The sequence below is a fragment of the Scyliorhinus torazame genome, chromosome 5 (genome assembly GCF_047496885.1).
Source record: "Scyliorhinus torazame isolate Kashiwa2021f chromosome 5, sScyTor2.1, whole genome shotgun sequence".
NCBI lineage: Eukaryota > Metazoa > Chordata > Chondrichthyes > Carcharhiniformes > Scyliorhinidae > Scyliorhinus > Scyliorhinus torazame.
This window is the reverse complement of record NC_092711.1, coordinates 258,865,931-258,883,200: the sequence shown is the minus strand read 5'-3', so window position 1 is coordinate 258,883,200 and position 17,270 is coordinate 258,865,931. Positions and strand designations below refer to the sequence as shown.

General features: G+C 52.0%; 1 protein-coding gene across 5 annotated transcripts in view; it reads left to right on the top strand.

Annotated features, from left to right (window-relative positions):
* Window positions 1-17,270, top strand: part of nhsl2 (NHS-like 2) — a 461,184-nt gene that overhangs the window by 388,102 nt on the left and 55,812 nt on the right. For all 5 annotated transcript variants that reach the window (XM_072505424.1, XM_072505423.1, XM_072505427.1 and 2 more), the window contains exon 2: window positions 7,373-7,525. In XM_072505424.1, the coding sequence (XP_072361525.1) occupies window positions 7,373-7,525 (153 nt within the window). The remainder of the gene's footprint in view (window positions 1-7,372; window positions 7,526-17,270) is intronic.

Below are 17,270 nucleotides of genomic sequence, written 5' to 3'. Positions count from 1 at the left end.
ATTCTGGCAGGGGTTTGCGAGGGTGATGTCTAGGATTTTGGACACTCGGGTGAAGGCGAGTCCAACAGTAGCGATATTTGGGGTGTCGGAGGATCTGGGAGTGCAGGAAGCAAAAGAGGCCGAGGTACTGGCCTTTGCCCCCCTGGTAGCCCGGAGACGGATCTTGCTAATGTGGAGGGACTCGAAACCCCCGGGTGTGGAGACCTGGGTTAGCGATATGGCGGGGTTCCTCAGCCTGGAGCGAATGAAGTTCGCCTTGAGAGGGTCCTTGATGGGGTTCTCCCGGCGGTGGTAACCTTTCCTTGACTTTCTAGGGGAGCAGTAGTTGTCAGCAGCAACAGCATCCTGCGGGGGGGGACGGGGGACTGTTGATATAATGTAAGTTTTGCCTGAAGACAACACCCACCTTGTTCTACATAGAACATAGAACAATACAGCGCAGTACAGGCCCTTCGGCCCACGATGTTGCACCGAAACAAAAGCCATCTAACCTACACTATGCCATTATCATCCATATGTTTATCCAATAAACTTTTAAATGCCCTCAATGTTGGCGAGTTCACTACTGTAGCAGGTAGGGCATTCCACGGCCTCACTGCTCTTTGCGTAAAGAACCTACCTCTGACCTCTGTCCTATATCTATTACCCCTCAGTTTAAAGTTATGTCCCCTCGTGCCAGCCATTTCCATCCGCGGGAGAAGGCTCTCACTGTCCACCCTATCCAACCCCCTGATCATTTTGTATGCCTCTATTAAGTCTCCTCTTAACCTTCTTCTCTCCAACGTAAACAACCTCAAGTCCATCAGCCTTTCCTCATAAGATTTTCCCTCCATACCAGGCAACATCCTGGTAAATCTCCTCTGCACCCGCTCCAAAGCCTCCACATCCTTCCTGTAATGCGGTGACCAGAACTGTACGCAATACTCCAAATGCGGCCGTACCAGAGTTCTGTACAGCTGCAACATGACCTCCCGACTCCGGAACTCAATCCCTCTACCAATAAAGGCCAACACTCCATAGGCCTTCTTCACAACCCTATCAACCTGGGTGGCAACTTTCAGGGATCTATGTACATGGACACCTAGATCCCTCTGCTCATCCACACTTTCAAGAACTCTGTTTAATAATTCTTGCTTATTTTTAATTTTATTATTATTTGTACTTCTATCTTTGTTATGTAAAAAGCTGGTTTTAAAAGCTTTTATAAAACATTTATTTTTTAAAAAGGTACCCTAATTTAGATTATGGTTCATGACACTTGTGAAAGGCTGTGAACCATGAATCCTTTAAAAGCTGGCCTCACTCCATGAAAATTGCGGGGCTTTGGAAAAGCCCACCCACGCTAAGGAGTCAGCCAGGTCAGGAGTGCAGACGATGGGCTTGTGACTCGCACCAGCTGATACATTAATTCGCATTGGTGAAAATTGGGGGTGCCGAGAATGAGGTTGGGAATCCCAGAATTGGGTCCTGGCTACCATTTACCATCACCATGGAGTCTCGCCGATTCCATGCGAATCCAACCAAATCTTCCAGTTGAGGGCAAACCAGCGTTTAATAAAGGTTAATCATAACTTCCTTACGTTTGTGCCCTGTGGATCTATTTATAAATGATGTGGAGATGCCGGCGTTGGACTGGGGTGAGCACAGTATGAAGTCTTACAACACCAGGTTAAAGTCCAACAGGTTTGTTTCGATGTCACTAGCTTTCGGAGCGCTGCTCCTTCCTCAGGTGAATGAAGAGATCTGTTCCAGAAACACATATATAGACAAATTCAAAGATGCCAAACAATGCTAGGAATGCGAGCATTAGCAGGTGATTAAATCTTTACAGATCCAGAGATGGGGTAACCCCAGGTTAAAGAGGTGTGAATTCCTCAGCAGTCAAGGGCATTCAGCCTCTGATTTCCGGGTAAGCGTTCTCCAAGGCGGCCTTCAGGACCCGCGACAACGCAGAATCGCCGAGCAGAAACTTATAGCCAAGTTCCGCACACATGAGTGCGGCCTCAACCGGGACCTGGGATTCATGTCGCATTACATTCATCCCCCACCATCTGGCCTGCGAAATCCTACCAACTGTCCTGGCTTGGTACAATTCACACCTCTTTAACCTGGGGTTACCCCATCTCTGGATCTGTAAAGATTTAATCACCTGCTAATGCTCGCATTCCTAGCATTGTTTGGCATCTTTGAATTTGTCTATATACGTGTTTCTGGAACAGACCTCTTCATTCACCTGAGGAAGGAGCAGCGCTCCGAAAGCTAGTGACATCGAAACAAACCTGTTGGACTTTAACCTGGTGTTGTAAGACTTCGTACTCTATTTATAAAGCCAGGATTCCATTGGCCACAAATGTATGTCTTACTGAGGTAGGAAATGTAGCAGGTGATACAGGCTATGTTGCGAACACGTGCAGGAGTTTAAGACTTTTTGCATCGGATGCTGATGACATTTCAAAATGGCGACCACCCACACTGAGAGCATTGTCAGGCCAGAGGAGCTTCAGAGGTAGGGAGGGTGAGGCTACGGAGGGATTTGAAAACACGGATGAGAATTCTAAAGTCAAGGGGCTGGATTCACTGTTTCAGGGACTATTTCCCCACGCCGTCGTGAAAACTGTGGTCTTTTATGCCAGGAAAACTGGCGTCAAAAGGCCACATATTCACAGCCCTGCAGGAGGCTAGCAGGGACCCATCGTGAAACTCACAGCTCCAGCTGCAGATACAGGCCCCTGCACCTCTGGGTCAGAGGCTGTGCATGTGCACGGAGGCGGCCGTCCAGTGCTCCATGGCAGACTCAGACCACGGAGCTGGACCATGTAAATGGTGCTCCCGATCAGTCGCGCCCGACCCAGATCGCCCGCCCAAAAATACCCCGTTCCGTTTGAGGTGCCCTCCCTGCCCTCCGATCGGTCTGCCTCCCACCATGGTGGCCGCGGACGGAGCCCGCAGCCGCCACGTGAGTATCCCGAATGGCTGGGACCATGTTAGACCCACGGCATCGGGACTTCGGCCGGTCGGGGGGGGAGAATAGCTGGGCGGGCCTCTGGCAATGGGCGCAGGTAGGGGGTATTCTCCGAGTACACCGTTTTTTTGGGGCCGGAGAATCGAGTAACCGGCGCCAGTCCCGATTCCATGCGCGAAAATGGATTCTCCACCCCGCCGCCGGACGTGATTTCGGCATCGAGGTGTTGCTGGACCAGGTTCACCATATGAACACAAGGGATAACGGGTGAACTGGAATCTGAAAAAAACAAGGTGCTGGATTCTTCGCTGGTGGGATTCTCCATTGCGACAGCCGGCGGCGTGGGGTGGCCACAATGGGAAATCCCAATTACAGATGGCGGGAACAGAGAATCCCGCTTCCGGCGAGGGCCCGCCTCCCAGGAAAACGTGGCGGGCGGTCCGAAGAATCCCGCCCAAGGTTTACTCTGAGTAGGGAGACTAGCCAGCCATGAATCGTTTGGACAACATTTCCTACATTATAACAGTGCCCACAATTCAATGTACTTTATTGTTTGCAGCACGTTGAAATGTCAAAAGGTAATGAAAGTGCTTTATAGATGCACGTCTTTCTTTTTGCCCTGTGATGCTTAATTATATTTAAATAGATGGAGTTAGAGGAAAGACTAAAGAGGGCAGCTGAAGGGGACAGGAGGAGACTTAATGATAGTGGTGCACAAAAAGGAAAGTCAATTGAGATAAATAATAGAAGATCCTTAAATGTCTTGCATGTAATTGCCTCAAGGATAAAAGATAGGGCATGGAAAACCCTATTCTCCGGTATACTTCAATTGTTTCAAAATAGAAGTGAGTTCAGCAAAAAAATTACTGGCAATCTGAGGTGAAAATAATTATGCTACTTTCATAAGTAAGAGGGAATATTTTCACAGCAAAAAGGAATGGTAGAGGGAAAAAGAATGCACCGAAACAACGCAGAAACAATAAACCTTGTCAGTAACCTTGTTTTCCTTTTTCTTTAAAAGGACTACTGCACCTGGCATTCCGCAGGTGGTCCCCAATCTCAGGACCAAACAAACTTAATACGACTTAACCTCTGAGATCAAACAGGAACGGCTGTTTTCAAAATAGTGTAGAAGCTAGCTGGGATAATAGAGAGGATCATTTAAGCTTGGTGGGTGAGAGGGGGATATTGAGGGACGGCACAGTCACAGAGTGGTTCGATTCCAGGCTTGGGTCACTGTCTGTGCGGAGTCTGCACGTTCACCCCATGCCTGCATGGGTTTCCTCTGGGTGCTCCAGTTTCCTCCCACTGTCCAAAGATATGCAGATTAGGTGGATTGGCCATGCTAAATTGCCCTTCGTGTCCAAAAAGGTTAGGTCGGGTTACTGGGTTACGGGATAGGATGGAGGGCTGGTGCAGACTCGATGGGCCAAATGGCCTCCTTCTGCACTGTAAATTCTACGATCTATTAATTCCAAACAACACAGATTAAAGAGTAGAATATTCCACAAACAAGTATAATTACGCAACTCAAGGATATTTAGGAGTTAAAGACCAGGAAATGGCAAAATTAGAAAAGAGGATGTGAATCTACGGAAGAATGTTTTAGTAAAGGGAGAAACATTGGCCAAGGTTACTGCTCTTCTACCTTCATATTTTGTACTTTCATCTGAGCAGACAAAGTAGTGCATTAATTAAACATGTCTTTTGAAGCTTTGAATTCCTATCAATGTTGCTTTCCCTCAGTACTGTCCTAGAGTAGCAGCTATGATTATAAACTCAAGTCCTGGAGTGAAGTCTGAATTCTGACCTGATGACTCAGAGGTAAGGGCAGTATACCAAATGAATTAAATTGGATCAAAGACCAATGTTCACATCCATGTTCCCAGCATGCAACCTCACTTGCCTGAAATGCACATTGAGAAATTGCAGAAGCATTGTCTTGGGCGACATGGTGGCACAGTGGTTAGCACTGCTGCCTCACAGCACCAGGGACCCAGGTTCAAATCCAGCCTTGAGGTCACTGTCTGTGTGGAGTTTGCACGTTCTCCCCGTGTCTGTGTGGGTTTCCTCTGGGTGCTCCGGTTTCCTCCCATGGTCCGAGGATGTGCATGTTAGGTGGATTGCCAAGGTAAATTGTGCCTTAGTGTTCAGGTTAAGTTATGGAGTTACAGGGATAGGGCGGGGTAGACGGGCGAGTGGACACGATAAAGTACTCTTTTAAAACAGTAGGTGCAGACTCGATGGGCTGAATGGCCTCCTACTCATTGTAGGGATTATATGACATTCCATAGCAGTGCACTTTTAACTTACTGATGCTAAGTGCTGGTAGCTGAGGTTATATGCCAGGCAAAGACATTCTGCGCTCTCAAAGAATTAGAAAATGCACCTGTTAAAATGGCAAAAATTGAATTTTTATGAGTAAATAAGGAATACGCCCTCAGAACCCACCTCCCCACCCAAAAAACGAATCTTGTGGCTACTCAGCAGCAACCTGCTCATGGACACTCAGTTTGGGTTCCGCCAGGGTCACTCAGCTCCTAACTTCATTACAGCCTTGGTTCAAACATGGACAAAATAGCTGAATGCCAGAGGTGAGGTGAGAGTGACTGTCCTTGACATCAAGACAGCATTTGATGGGGTATGGCATGACGGAGCCCCAGCTAAACTATGTCAATGGAATTCAGTGGGAAAACTTTCCGTTAGTTGGAGTCATACCTGGCACGAAGGAAGATGGTTGTGTGGTTGGAATTTAATCGACTACAGGACATCACTGCAGGGGTTCCTCAGGGTAGTGGCCTAGGCCCAAACATCTTCAGCAGTTTCATTAATGAGCTCCCTTCCATCATGAGGTCAGAAGTGAGGATGTTCGGAGATGGCAGCACAATGTTCAGCACCGTTCACGACTCCTCAGATAATGAAGCAGTTTATGTCCAACTGCAGAAAGAGCTGGACAATATCCAGGCTTGAACTGACAAGTGTCAAGCTACATTTGTGCCACACAAGTGCCAGACAATGAGGGGATCTAACCATTGCTGAATCCCCACAGTCAAATCCTGGAGGTCACCATTGATCGGAAACTGAACTGGACTAGTCATAATAATACTGTGGCTACCAGAGCAGCTCAAAGGCTAGGAATCGTACGTCGAGTAACTCACTTACTCACCTCTCCCCTTCCCCAAAGCCTGTCCACCATTTACAAGGCACAAGTCGGGAGTGTAATGGAATACTCGCCAATTGCCTGACTGAGTGCAGCTCCACCAACTCTCACGAAACTTGACACCATCCAGAAAATTCAGCCCGCTTGTTTGCGCCCCATTCCACAAACATTCAATCCCTCCACCACCGATGAACTGTGGCAGCCATGTGTACCATCTGCACGATGCACTGCAGGGGCTCGCCAAGGTTCTTCAGGCAGTACCTTCCAAACCCACGATCACTACCATCTAGAAGGACAAGAGCGGCAGATACCTGGGAACCCCACCACCTGGAGGTTTCCCTCCAAATTGCTCACCACCCTGACTTGGAAATATATCACCGTTCCTTCACTGTAACTGGGCCAAAATCCTGGTATTCCCTCCCTAACAGCACAGTGGGTGTACCTGCACCTCAGGGACTGCAGTGGTTCAAGAAGGAAACTCACCACCACCTTCTGAAGGTCAACTAGGGATGGGCAATAAATGCTGGCCTAACCAGCAACACCCATGTTCCATAAATGAATGTTTCAAAAAGATTTGCATAATCCCTATCAGAAATTTGTAACTTGGCCACTGCAGCAAAACAACAATGCAACTGATAAGAGTGTTGGACATCGTTCCAAGTTAAGTGTATGACAGCGTGTGTACCACAACAGTACTTTCAATATATCACTACTTGTTTTGTTTTGCTCTACTCAGAGTTGGCTTTGAGTTGTCAGAGAGGTTGTGCCAGCATTTCTAAAACTGGTGTTTGCAACTTTTGTAGCTTGGTTCGATTGCACATGCCTGCCTCCATTTTTTTGCAAACTAAACATGGATCAGTCAGGGAGATTTACAGTGTCTGTCGACCTTTGCAGGAGGTAGATACCTTATTGCTTGGTGACTTTGATTGCTTGTTGCTGTCCGAGCCACAGCGCTTTCGCAGCAATTGTCTGAGTCTTAACATGAGGGCATGGTGCTTTAATTTTCCTGATTTATACAGTGCACCAATAGTCAGTGATATTACTGCTTATATCAGAGATCAAGGATTTTACAATACAAATTGCCAATCAAAGTCAGCATAGGAATTGAGTTTTGCAGTGAATTTATCTGTTGCAGTGAGTGGAATCTCCACTTTAACCCAAACCACATTCCTTAAATACTCCATCACAGTCTGCTTAATGTCATATTTCTGAGTTTATATTGATGTACATTTATTTATCTTTACCTTCAGCTGGATCAAACTTGGATCAGGAGAGTAAGAGGACTGCCCACTTCAAATCGTTATGGCAACAAAATGTAAATGTGTTTGGCTCCTCTTCCAGACCACCCTGTGTGGAGGAATTGCATCAAGAGGCCCAGCTCAACCTTCAGGCTCTGCTTCAAGGTATGAATGGTCTTCTCAAATTGAATATCATGACTTGTGATTGAAAAGTCAGATTAAATGCTTAAGTTATAGATTAGGTGTGTTACATTTAATTCGGGGAAGTGATAGAATTGCTCTTAACAATAACAGCACGTCTTTGTTGTTTTCAATTGTTGTCTCCTCCTTTCCGAAGGGAGTTGCCACATGCCTGTACCTCTGGTACCTCATAAAAGTGTCCACTGGTCACCTCCGAAGCTGAACAGTCATTTTAACAGTGAAAAGCATTGTAACCAAAGTCAGGCTGCCCTCATACAATTTTCCTGCAATTGCTCGTTCTTATTTCTCCAGCCAGGGGTTCCAAAGCCAGTTGCAGTACCATCAACTCCTGCCCTGATAGAGGCCAGACATTATCAGTGAGCCAAATCTGCCAGTAATTTTACTTTCAACACCTGCTCTCAGACTGGGGTCCACAGACCCATGATAGTCCATAGAGATCTGCTGGGATCTATGATGCGGGGTCAGATTTAGGGCTTGGCAACTGTCCAGGGTGCCATGGTTGGCCACTGTTATGCTCAGCTGTTCATCTGCCCCTGTTCTCCTGCTCTTTTAGAACAGTTTTTAGGTTCTTCGCCCTCAGTGCTCTTAGCCTTGCTCCGTGCTTCTGCTCTCTCCGTGTACCAGCTCTCTCCGTGTTCCTGCCATCAATCTCTCTGTGCACCTGCGCTGTCTCTCTTTCTCCATGCTCCTGCTCTCCCACACTCTCTGTGCTCCTACTCTGACTGTGCTCCTGCTCTTTCTCCATGTTCCTGCATTCACTACATGCACCTGCTTTCTTTGAGTTCCTTCTCTCCTTCCATGCTTCTGCCCTCTCTGTACTCCTGCTATCCCTACACTCCTGATCGCCCTGTTCCTTGTCACCCTGTGTTCATGCTCTCCCTATGCTCCTGCTGTCCCTGTGATCCTGTTCTTGCTGTGCTTCTGCTCCCTCTGGGTGCATGCTGTCTCTCTATCCCCTGCTCTCTACATGCTCATGTTCTCTTTGTGCTCCTGTCCTATCCATGCTCCAGCTCTTTCTGTGTTCCTGCTCATTTTGTGCTCCTGCTCTCTGCTTGCTCCTGTTTTCCCTATGCTCTTGCTCTCTGCATGCTCCAGCTTTCCCTGTGTTTCTGCTCTCTCCATGCTCCTGCTCTCTTTTTGCTCCTGCTGTCTCCATGCTTGGTGCTTCCTTGATGCTCCTCTCTCCGTCCTCCTGATCCCTCCATTCTCCTGCATCTCTGTGCTCCTGTTCTCTCTGTACTCCTGTTCTCTCCATTCTCCTGCATCTCTGTGCTCCTGTTCTCTGTGTGCTCCTGATCTCTCTGTACTCCTGTTCTCTCCATTCTCCTGCATCTCTGTGCTCCTGTTCTCTGTGTGCTCCTGTTCTCTCTGTACTCCTGTTCTCTCCATTCTCCTGCATCTCTGTGCTCCTGTTCTCTGTGTGCGCCTGTTCTCTCTGTACTCCTGTTCTCTCTGTACTCCTGTTCTCTGATCTCTTGCTCTCTCTGTGCTCTTGCTCTCTCTTGCTCTTGCTCTCTCTGTGCTCCTGTTCTCTCTGTACTCCTGTTCTCTGTGTGCTCCTGTTCTCTGTGCTCTTGCTCTCTCTGTACTCCTGTTCTCTGTGTGCTCCTGTTCTCTGTGCTCTTGCTCTCTCTGTGCTCTTGCTCTCTCTCTGCTCCTATTCTCTCTGTGCTTGTTGCACTATCAATTACGACGAGACGAGAGTAAAGAGTAATCGAGGCTTTATTGCACAGAGATGTGTGGCCTCCTACAGCTGCTGCCAAAATGGCTGCAGTTCGGAGTGCACACACATTTATACTCCGCCTACTGGGCGGAGCCAGCAGGCAGGGATCTACCCCCGTACCTGTAGTACAGGGGCCTTACCATAATACCCTCGTATGCAGTGCAGTATATACAATATAATACAACAGTGGTGACTACCACATTCACCCCCTGTTAAAAATGAGTCCAGCGGGGGTGGTGGAAAACTATTTACATACAGGTTGTCATTAAAATTTCAGAGAAGGTTACAAATTTAGACGGTCAGGCGCCTTGATCCGTCATTGAGAGCGCCGCAGTGCTGGTGGCGAGTCAGGCGTCGGCTCAGTCGTCGGTGACTCCGGGAGCGTGTCGACATCCTCTTCACCCCCAGGTGGGATCAAGGGAAGGACGGATTGTCCTTGAGCGGGGGCTGTGGTGGGGTGCGCTGGGGGAAGGGAGGGTGGCGGCGGGGGGGGGGGGGGGGGGGGACCTAGCTGGTGCCAGGTCCCTGAGGGAGACTGTGTCTTGGCAGCCGTCGGGGTACGCTACGTAGGCGTACTGCGGGTTTGCGTGGAGTAGCCGTACCCTCTCAACCAACGGGTCCGCCTTGTGGAGCTGCACGTGCTTGCGGAAGAGAACGGGTCCTGGAACTGCCAGCCACGTTTGGAACGAAACCCCGGAGGTGGACTTCCTGGGGAAGGCAAAGAGACGTTCATGGGGGGTTTCATTAGTCGCCGTGCACAGGAGCGACCGAATGGAGTGAAGGGCGTCGGGGAGGACCTCCTGCCAGCGGGAGGCCGGGAGTTTTCTGGACCGTAGGGCCAGCTGGATGGCCTTCCAGACCGTCCCATTCTCCCGCTCCACCTGCCCGTTTCCTCGGGGGTTGTAGCTGGTCGTCCTGCTCGAGGCAATGCCCCTGTTGAGCAGGTACTGGCGCAGCTCATCGCTCATAAATGAGGATTCCCGGTTGCTGTGGACGTAGGCGGAGAAACCGAACAGAGCGAAGATGGTGTTGAGGGCTTTGATGATGGTGACAGACGTCATATCGGGGCATGGGATGGCGAAGGGGAATCTGGAATATTCGTCAACCACATTGAGAAAGTACGTGTTGCGGTCGGTGGAGGGGAGGGGCCCTTTGAAGTCCACGCTAAGGCATTCAAAGGGGCGGGAGGCCTTCATCAGGTGCGCACGGTCTGGCCGGTAGAAGTGTGGTTTACACTCCGCGCAGACCTGGCAGTCTCTGGTGATAGCCCTGACTTCCTCGATGGAGTAGGGCAGATTGCGGGCCTTAATGAAGTGATAAAAGCGGGTGACCCCTGGGTGACAGAGATCGTCGTGCAGGGTCCGGAGTGGGTCCACTTGTGCGCTGGCACCTGTACCTCGGGACAGGGCATCAGGGGGCTCGTTGAGCTTACCGGGGCGATACAAAATCTCGTAATTAAAGGTGGAGAGCTCGATCCTCCACCGCAAGATCTTATCATTTTTGATCTTACCCTGCTGTGTGTTGTTAAACATGAAGGCAACCGACCAGTGGTCTGTGAGGAGAGTGAATCTCCTGCCGGCCAGGTAATGCCTCCAGTGCCGCACAGCTTCAACGATAGCTTGGGCTTCCTTTTCGATGGAGGAGTGCCGAATTTCTGAGGCATGGAGGGTGCGGGAAAAGAATGCCACGGGCCTGCCTGCCTGGTTGACGGTGGCGGCCAGAGCGACGTCTGATGCATCGCTCTCGACTTGGAAGGGGAGTGTCTCGTCGACCGCGTGCATCGCGGCCTTGGCGATGTCGGCCTTGATACGGTTGAAGGCCTGGTAAGCCTCGGTCGTCAGTGGGAAACCGGTGGAGTGGATGAGTGCGCGGACCTTGTCCGCATAGTTCGGGACCCACTGGGCGTAGTATAAAAAGTACCCCAGGCATCGTTTGAGGGCAGTGGGGAAGGGGGAGATCCATGAGGGGGTGCATGCGATCGGGGTCGGGCCCTAGAACTCCGTTCTGAACCACATAGCCGAGGATGGCTAATCGGTTCGTGCTGAACACACACTTCTCCTTGTTGTAGGTTAGATTGAGGAGTTTGGCGGTGTGGAGAAATTTGGAAAGGTTAGCGTCGTGGTCCTGCTGGTCGTGGCCGCAGATGGTGACGTTATCCAGGTACGGGAAAGTGGCCCGCAGTCCATACCAGTCAACCATTCGGTCCATCTCTCTTTGGAAGACCGAGACCCCGTTAGTCACGCCAAAGGGAACCCTAAGGAAATGGTGAAGGCGGCCGTCCGCTTCAAACGCGATGTACGGGCAGTCCGCCTTGCGAATGGGAGCTGGTGGTAGGTAGATTTCAGGTCCACTATCGAGAAGACCCGGTACTGTGCAATCTGATTGACCATATCAGATATGCGTGTGAGGGGGTACACGCCGAGCTGCATATACCGATTGATGGTCTGACTGTAGTCAACAACCATCCTGTTTTTCTCCCCCGTTTTCACCACTACCACTTGGGCTCTCCAGGGGCTGTTACTGGCCTCGATGATACCTTCCCGCAGCAGCTGCTGGACCTCAGACCTGATGAAGGTCCTGTCCTGGGCACTGTACCGTCTGCTCCTGATGGCGACAGGTTTGCAATCCGGGGTGAGGTTTGCAAACCGAGGAGGCAGGTCGACCTTAAGGGTCATGAGGCCGCATACAGTAAGGGGTGGTAGGGCCCGCCAAATTTCAGGGTTAGGCTCTGGAGGTTGCACTGGACGTCCAGGCCGAGTAGCAAGGCAGCGCAGAAATTGGGGAGGGCGTAGAGCCGGAAGCCGCTGAACTCTGTGCCCTGGACGGTGAGGGTGTCAATGCAGTACCCCCGGATTGCCACTGAGTGGGATCCGGAGGCCAGGGAGATTCTTTGGTTAATGTGGTGTACCGCGAGGGAGCAGCGCCTTACCGTATTGGGGTGGATGAAGCTCTGGATGGCATTCAGAAAGCAGGATATCTCATGCCCGTCGACCTTCACATTTGTTGACGCGGTCGCGAGGTTGTGCGGTCGGGACTGGTCGATCGTGACGGAGGCGAGACGCGGCTGGTCGTCGGCGTTTGCAGGCGATGAGCGGCCCGATGAGATGCCTGACGGGCAGGGGTCCTGAGGTGGGGAAGATGGCGGGGCCCACAGGCTGCACGTGTCCTGAGGCAGGCAAGGTGGTGGCTCCCTCGGGACGCACATGTCCTGGGGCAGGCAAGATGGCTCCGCCCATTGGTTGTAAGGCAAACAAGATGGCGGCGCTTACGGGCCGCACGTGTTGTGAGGGGAGCAAGATGGCGGCGCCCACGGGCCGCACGTGGTCTGAGGAGAGGAAGATGGCAGCGCCCACTGGCCGCACGTGGGGGGTGCCGGGACAATAGCGGCGATTCAGCGGGCCTGGCACACTGCAGCGAAATGTCCTTTTTTGCTGCAGGCCTTGCAGAGCACGCTCCGTGTCGGGCAGCGCTGCCGGGGGTGTTTTGTCTGTCCGCAGAAGTAGCATATGGGTCCCCCGAGGTTGGTTGGCTGCCGCGTGGCGCAGGCGTGGGGTTGGCAAGGGGCAGTCGCTGATGGGGTCCACGATGGGGTGGCCACTGGCGGGGTTCACGATGCCCAGGAAGGGTGGGCCTGACGGTCGGGGGCATACGCCTGTACATTGCGTGAGGCGACTGTGAGCGAGAGCGCTAGTTTCTTGGTCGCCGCGCGGTCAAGCGTAGCCCCTTCTAAGAGGTGCTGGCGGATGTAGGCCGACCCTATGCCAGTAATGAACGCGTCTCTCTTTAGCAGGTTCGAATGTTCAGCGGCCGAAATGGCCTGGCAATCACAGTCTCTCACCAGGGCGAGCAGGGCACGCCAGAAATCTTCCGTAGTCTCACCGGGAAGTTGGTGCCGCGTGGACAGGAGGTGCCTGGCGTAGATCTTGTTGGTCTGCTGAGCGTAGTTCTCCTTCAGTAGCGCCATGGCCTCTGCTTAGGTAGGCCCGTCCTGGATGAGGGGAAAGACATCGGAGCTCAGCCGCGTGTACAGAATCTGGAGCTTCTGTGCTTCTGGGATTGGGTCTGTCGCAGATCCGATGTCTGCTCCAAAGCAAGCTAGCCAATGTGCGAAGTCTTTTTTGGCGCTGTCTGCTTGAGGATGCAGCTGCCGGCGATCTGGCTTGATGCGGAGATCCATCTTTGTAAAACATCTGTGTAATAAATTGATGCACTATCAATTACGACGAGACGAGAGTAGAGAGTAATCAAGGCTTTATTACACAGAGATGTGTGGCCTCCTACAGCTGTTGCTGAAATGGAGAGCACACACATTTATACTCCGCCTACTGGGCGGAGCCAGCAGGCAGGGATTTACCCCCATACCTGTAGTACAGGGGCCTTACCGTAATACCCTCGTATGCAGTGCAGTTTACACAATATAATACAACAGTAGTGACTACCACATTTTGCTCTCTCCATGCCCCTACTCTCCCTCTCTCTGCTCCCTCCATGCTTCTCCGCTCTTAGTTTTCTTGCTCTTTCTGTGCTCCTGCACTGTCTCTGCGCTCCTGTTGACCCTCTGTACTCCTGCACTCTCCGTGCTCCTGTTTTATCCAAGCTTCAGCTCTCTTCCTGCTCCTGCTCTCTCTGTCCTCTTGCTGTCTCTGCTCCGCTGCTTTCTCTGTGCTCCTCTTTTCTCTGTGCTTCTGCTCTCTGTGTGCTCCTGCTCACTCTATGCTCCTGCTCTTTTTGCTTCTGCTCTCTCTGTGCTCGTACATTCTCTGTGCTCCTGCTCTCTGTATGCTGCTGCTCTCTCTGTGATCCTACGTTCTCTGTGCTCCTGCTCTCTGTATGCTGCTGCTCACCCTGTGCTCGTACTCTCTCTGTGCTCCTGCTCTATCTGTCCTGCTGCTCTCTCTGTGCTGCTTTCTCTGTGCTCCTGCTCTCTCTGTGCTCGTACATTCTCTGTGCTCCTGCTCTCTGTATGCTGCTGCTCTCTCTGTGATCCTACGTTCTCTGTGCTCCTGCTCTCTGTATGCTGCTGCTCGCTCTGTGCTCGTACTCTCTCTGTGCTCCTGCTCTCTCTGTGCTCCTACATTCTCTGTGCTGCTTTCTCTGTGCTCCTGCTCTCTCTGTGCTCCTACGTTCTCTGTGCTCCTGCTCTCTGTATGCTGCTGCTCTCTCTGTGATCCTACGTTCTCTGTGCTCCTGCTCTCTGTATGCTGCTGCTCTCTCTGTGCTCCTACTCTCTCTGTGCTCCTGCTCTCTCTGTCCGGCTGCTCTCTCTGTGATCCTGCTCTCTCTGTCCTGCTGCTCTCTCTGTGCTCCTGCTCTCTCTGTGCTCCTGCTCTCTCTGTGCTGCTGCTCTCTCTGTGCTCCTGCTCTCCATGTGCTTCTGCTCTTTTTATGCTCTTGCTCTTTTTGCTCCTGCTCTCGCTGTGCTTCTGCATTCTATTTGCTCCTGCTTTCTCTGTGCTGCTGTTCTCTCTGTGCTCTTACATTCTCTGTGCTCTTGTCCTGCCTCTCCCTCCTGACCTCCTTCTCTTGCTCTCCCTCCATGTTACTGCTCTCTCTATTTTTTTTTAAATTTAGAGTACCCAATTCATTTTTTTCAATTAAGGGGTAATTTAGCGTGGCCAATCCACCTACCCTGCACATCTTTGGGTTGTGGGGACTGTAGCGCACAAAGACTCACGAGAGACGAATAGAGATGAAGTCGATGAGGCTTTATTAAGCGTGACTTGTTCCCCGCAGTTCAGTAGCTGACTGGCCTGCGGGGGAGAACTCCAGGTTCTTATACTCCGCCTTCAGGGCGGAGCTAGAGGTCAACAGCCAACCAGGACCCGGGATCTGTCAGCCAATGACATCACGGCTTCACAGTCCCACATGACCCCTAATGCATACTACCACATTCACCCCTTGTTAAAAATGAACCCGGCGGGGTGGTGCTTCGTATGGTGGTAAGGGTTTACAAGGCTGATCCTGGGAGGAAAACTTTTGCATGTACAGAGGTTTTTTTGTTTTGAACTATTTACAGTAAAAGGGGGAAAAGGAAAACGTTCTCGTTACAGTCCACAATATAGTAGTGTTACATTGATGCCACAAGTCGGTCGGGCGGTCTGGTCGTCCTCGTCGATCGCCTCAGCCCCAGTGGTGGTGCTTGTTCCCGTGTTGTCGTCTCCGGGAGCCTTACGGTTTCTGCTTCCGCTTCACTTCTGGTCGGACCTGGGAGGAGGACCGATCCCCCCGGGAAGGGGGCGCTCGCGGGGTGCGCCGGTGGCAGGGAGGGGGTGATTGGTGTCGGGGGGGGGGTGTGTGTTGCCGGCGGGCGCCAGATCTCGCAGGGAGATCGTGTCCTGTCGGCCGTCGGGGTACTCCACGTAAGCGTACTGCGGGTTCCCGTGGAGGAGGCGAACCCTCTCGACTAACGGGTCCGACTTGTGCGCCCGCACATGTTTTCGGAGCAGGATGGGTCCTGGGACCGCCAGCCAGGTCGGCAGCGACGTTCCAGAGGAGGACTTCCTGGGGAAGACAAGGAGGCGCTCATGAGGCGTTTGGTTAGTGCTAGTACACAGTAGCGACCGGTTGGAGTGGAGAGCGTCCGGGAGGACCTCCTGCCACCGTGAAACTGGGAGGTCCCTGGACCGTAGGGCCAGTAGGACGGTCTTCCAGACCGTGCCGTTCTCCCTCTCTACTTGCCCGTTCCCCCGGGGGTTGTAGCTGGTTGTCCTGCTCGAGGCTATACCGTTGCTGAGCAGGAACTGGCGCAGCTCGTCACTCATAAAGGAGGACTCCCTGTCGCTGTGGACGTATGCGGGGCAACCGAACAGTGTGAATATGGTGTTAAGGGCTTTAATGACTGTGGCCACTGTCATGTCAGGGCAGGGGATGGCGAAGGGGAAACGGGAGTACTCGTCCACCACGTTCAGGAAGTATATGTTGCGGTCGGTGGAGGGGAGGGGCCCTTTGAAATCCAGACCAAGGCGTTCAAAGGGACGGGAAGCCTTGATCAGGTGTGCACCATCCGGCCTGAAAAAAATGAGGTTTGCACTCTGCGCAGATGTGGCAGTTCCTTGTGACTGTACGGACCTCCTCCACGGAGTAGGGGAGGTTGCGGGACTTTATAAAGTGGTAGAACCGAGTGACCCCCGGGTGGCAGAGGTCCTCGTGGAGGGTTTGGAGGCGGTTAATTTGTGCGTTGGCACATGTGCCAACGACAGGGCGTCGGACGGCTCGTTCAGCTTTCCGGGACGGTACATGATCTCATAGTTGAAGGTGGAGAGCTCGATCCTCCACCTTAAGATCTTGTCGTTCTTAATTTTGCCCCGCTGTGCATTATCGAACATGAAGGCTACCGACCGTTGGTCCGTGAGGAGAGTGAATCTCCTGCCGGCCAGGTAATGCCTCCAATGTCGCACAGCTTCCACTATGGCTTGGGCTTCCTTTTCCACTGAGGAGTGGCGGATTTCTGAAGCGTGGAGGGTTCGGGAGAAAAAGGCCACGGGCCTGCCCGCTTGGTTAAGGGTGGCCGCTAGAGCTACATCGGAGGCGTCGCTCTCGACCTGGAAGGGGAGGGACTCGTCGATGGTGCGCATCGTGGCCTTTGCGATATCCACTTTGATGCGGCTGAAGGCCTGGCAAGCCTCTGTCGACAGGGGGAAGGTCGTGGTCTGTATTAGGGGGCGGGCCTTGTCTGCGTACTGGGGGACCCACTGGGCGTAATATGAAAAAAAACCCAGGCAGCGTTTTAGGGCATTTGAGCAGTGCGGGAGGGGAAATTCCATGAGGGGGCGCATGCGTTCGGGGTCGGGGCCTATTATCCCATTGCGCACTACATATCCCAAGATGGCTAGCCGGTTTGTGCTAAACACGCACTTGTCCTCGTTGTATGTGAGGTTCAAGGCTTTAGCGGTCTGGAGGAATTTTTGGAGGTTGGCGTCGTGGTCCTGCTGATCGTGGCCGCAGATGGTCACGTTGTCGAGGTACGGGAACGTGGCCTGCAACCCG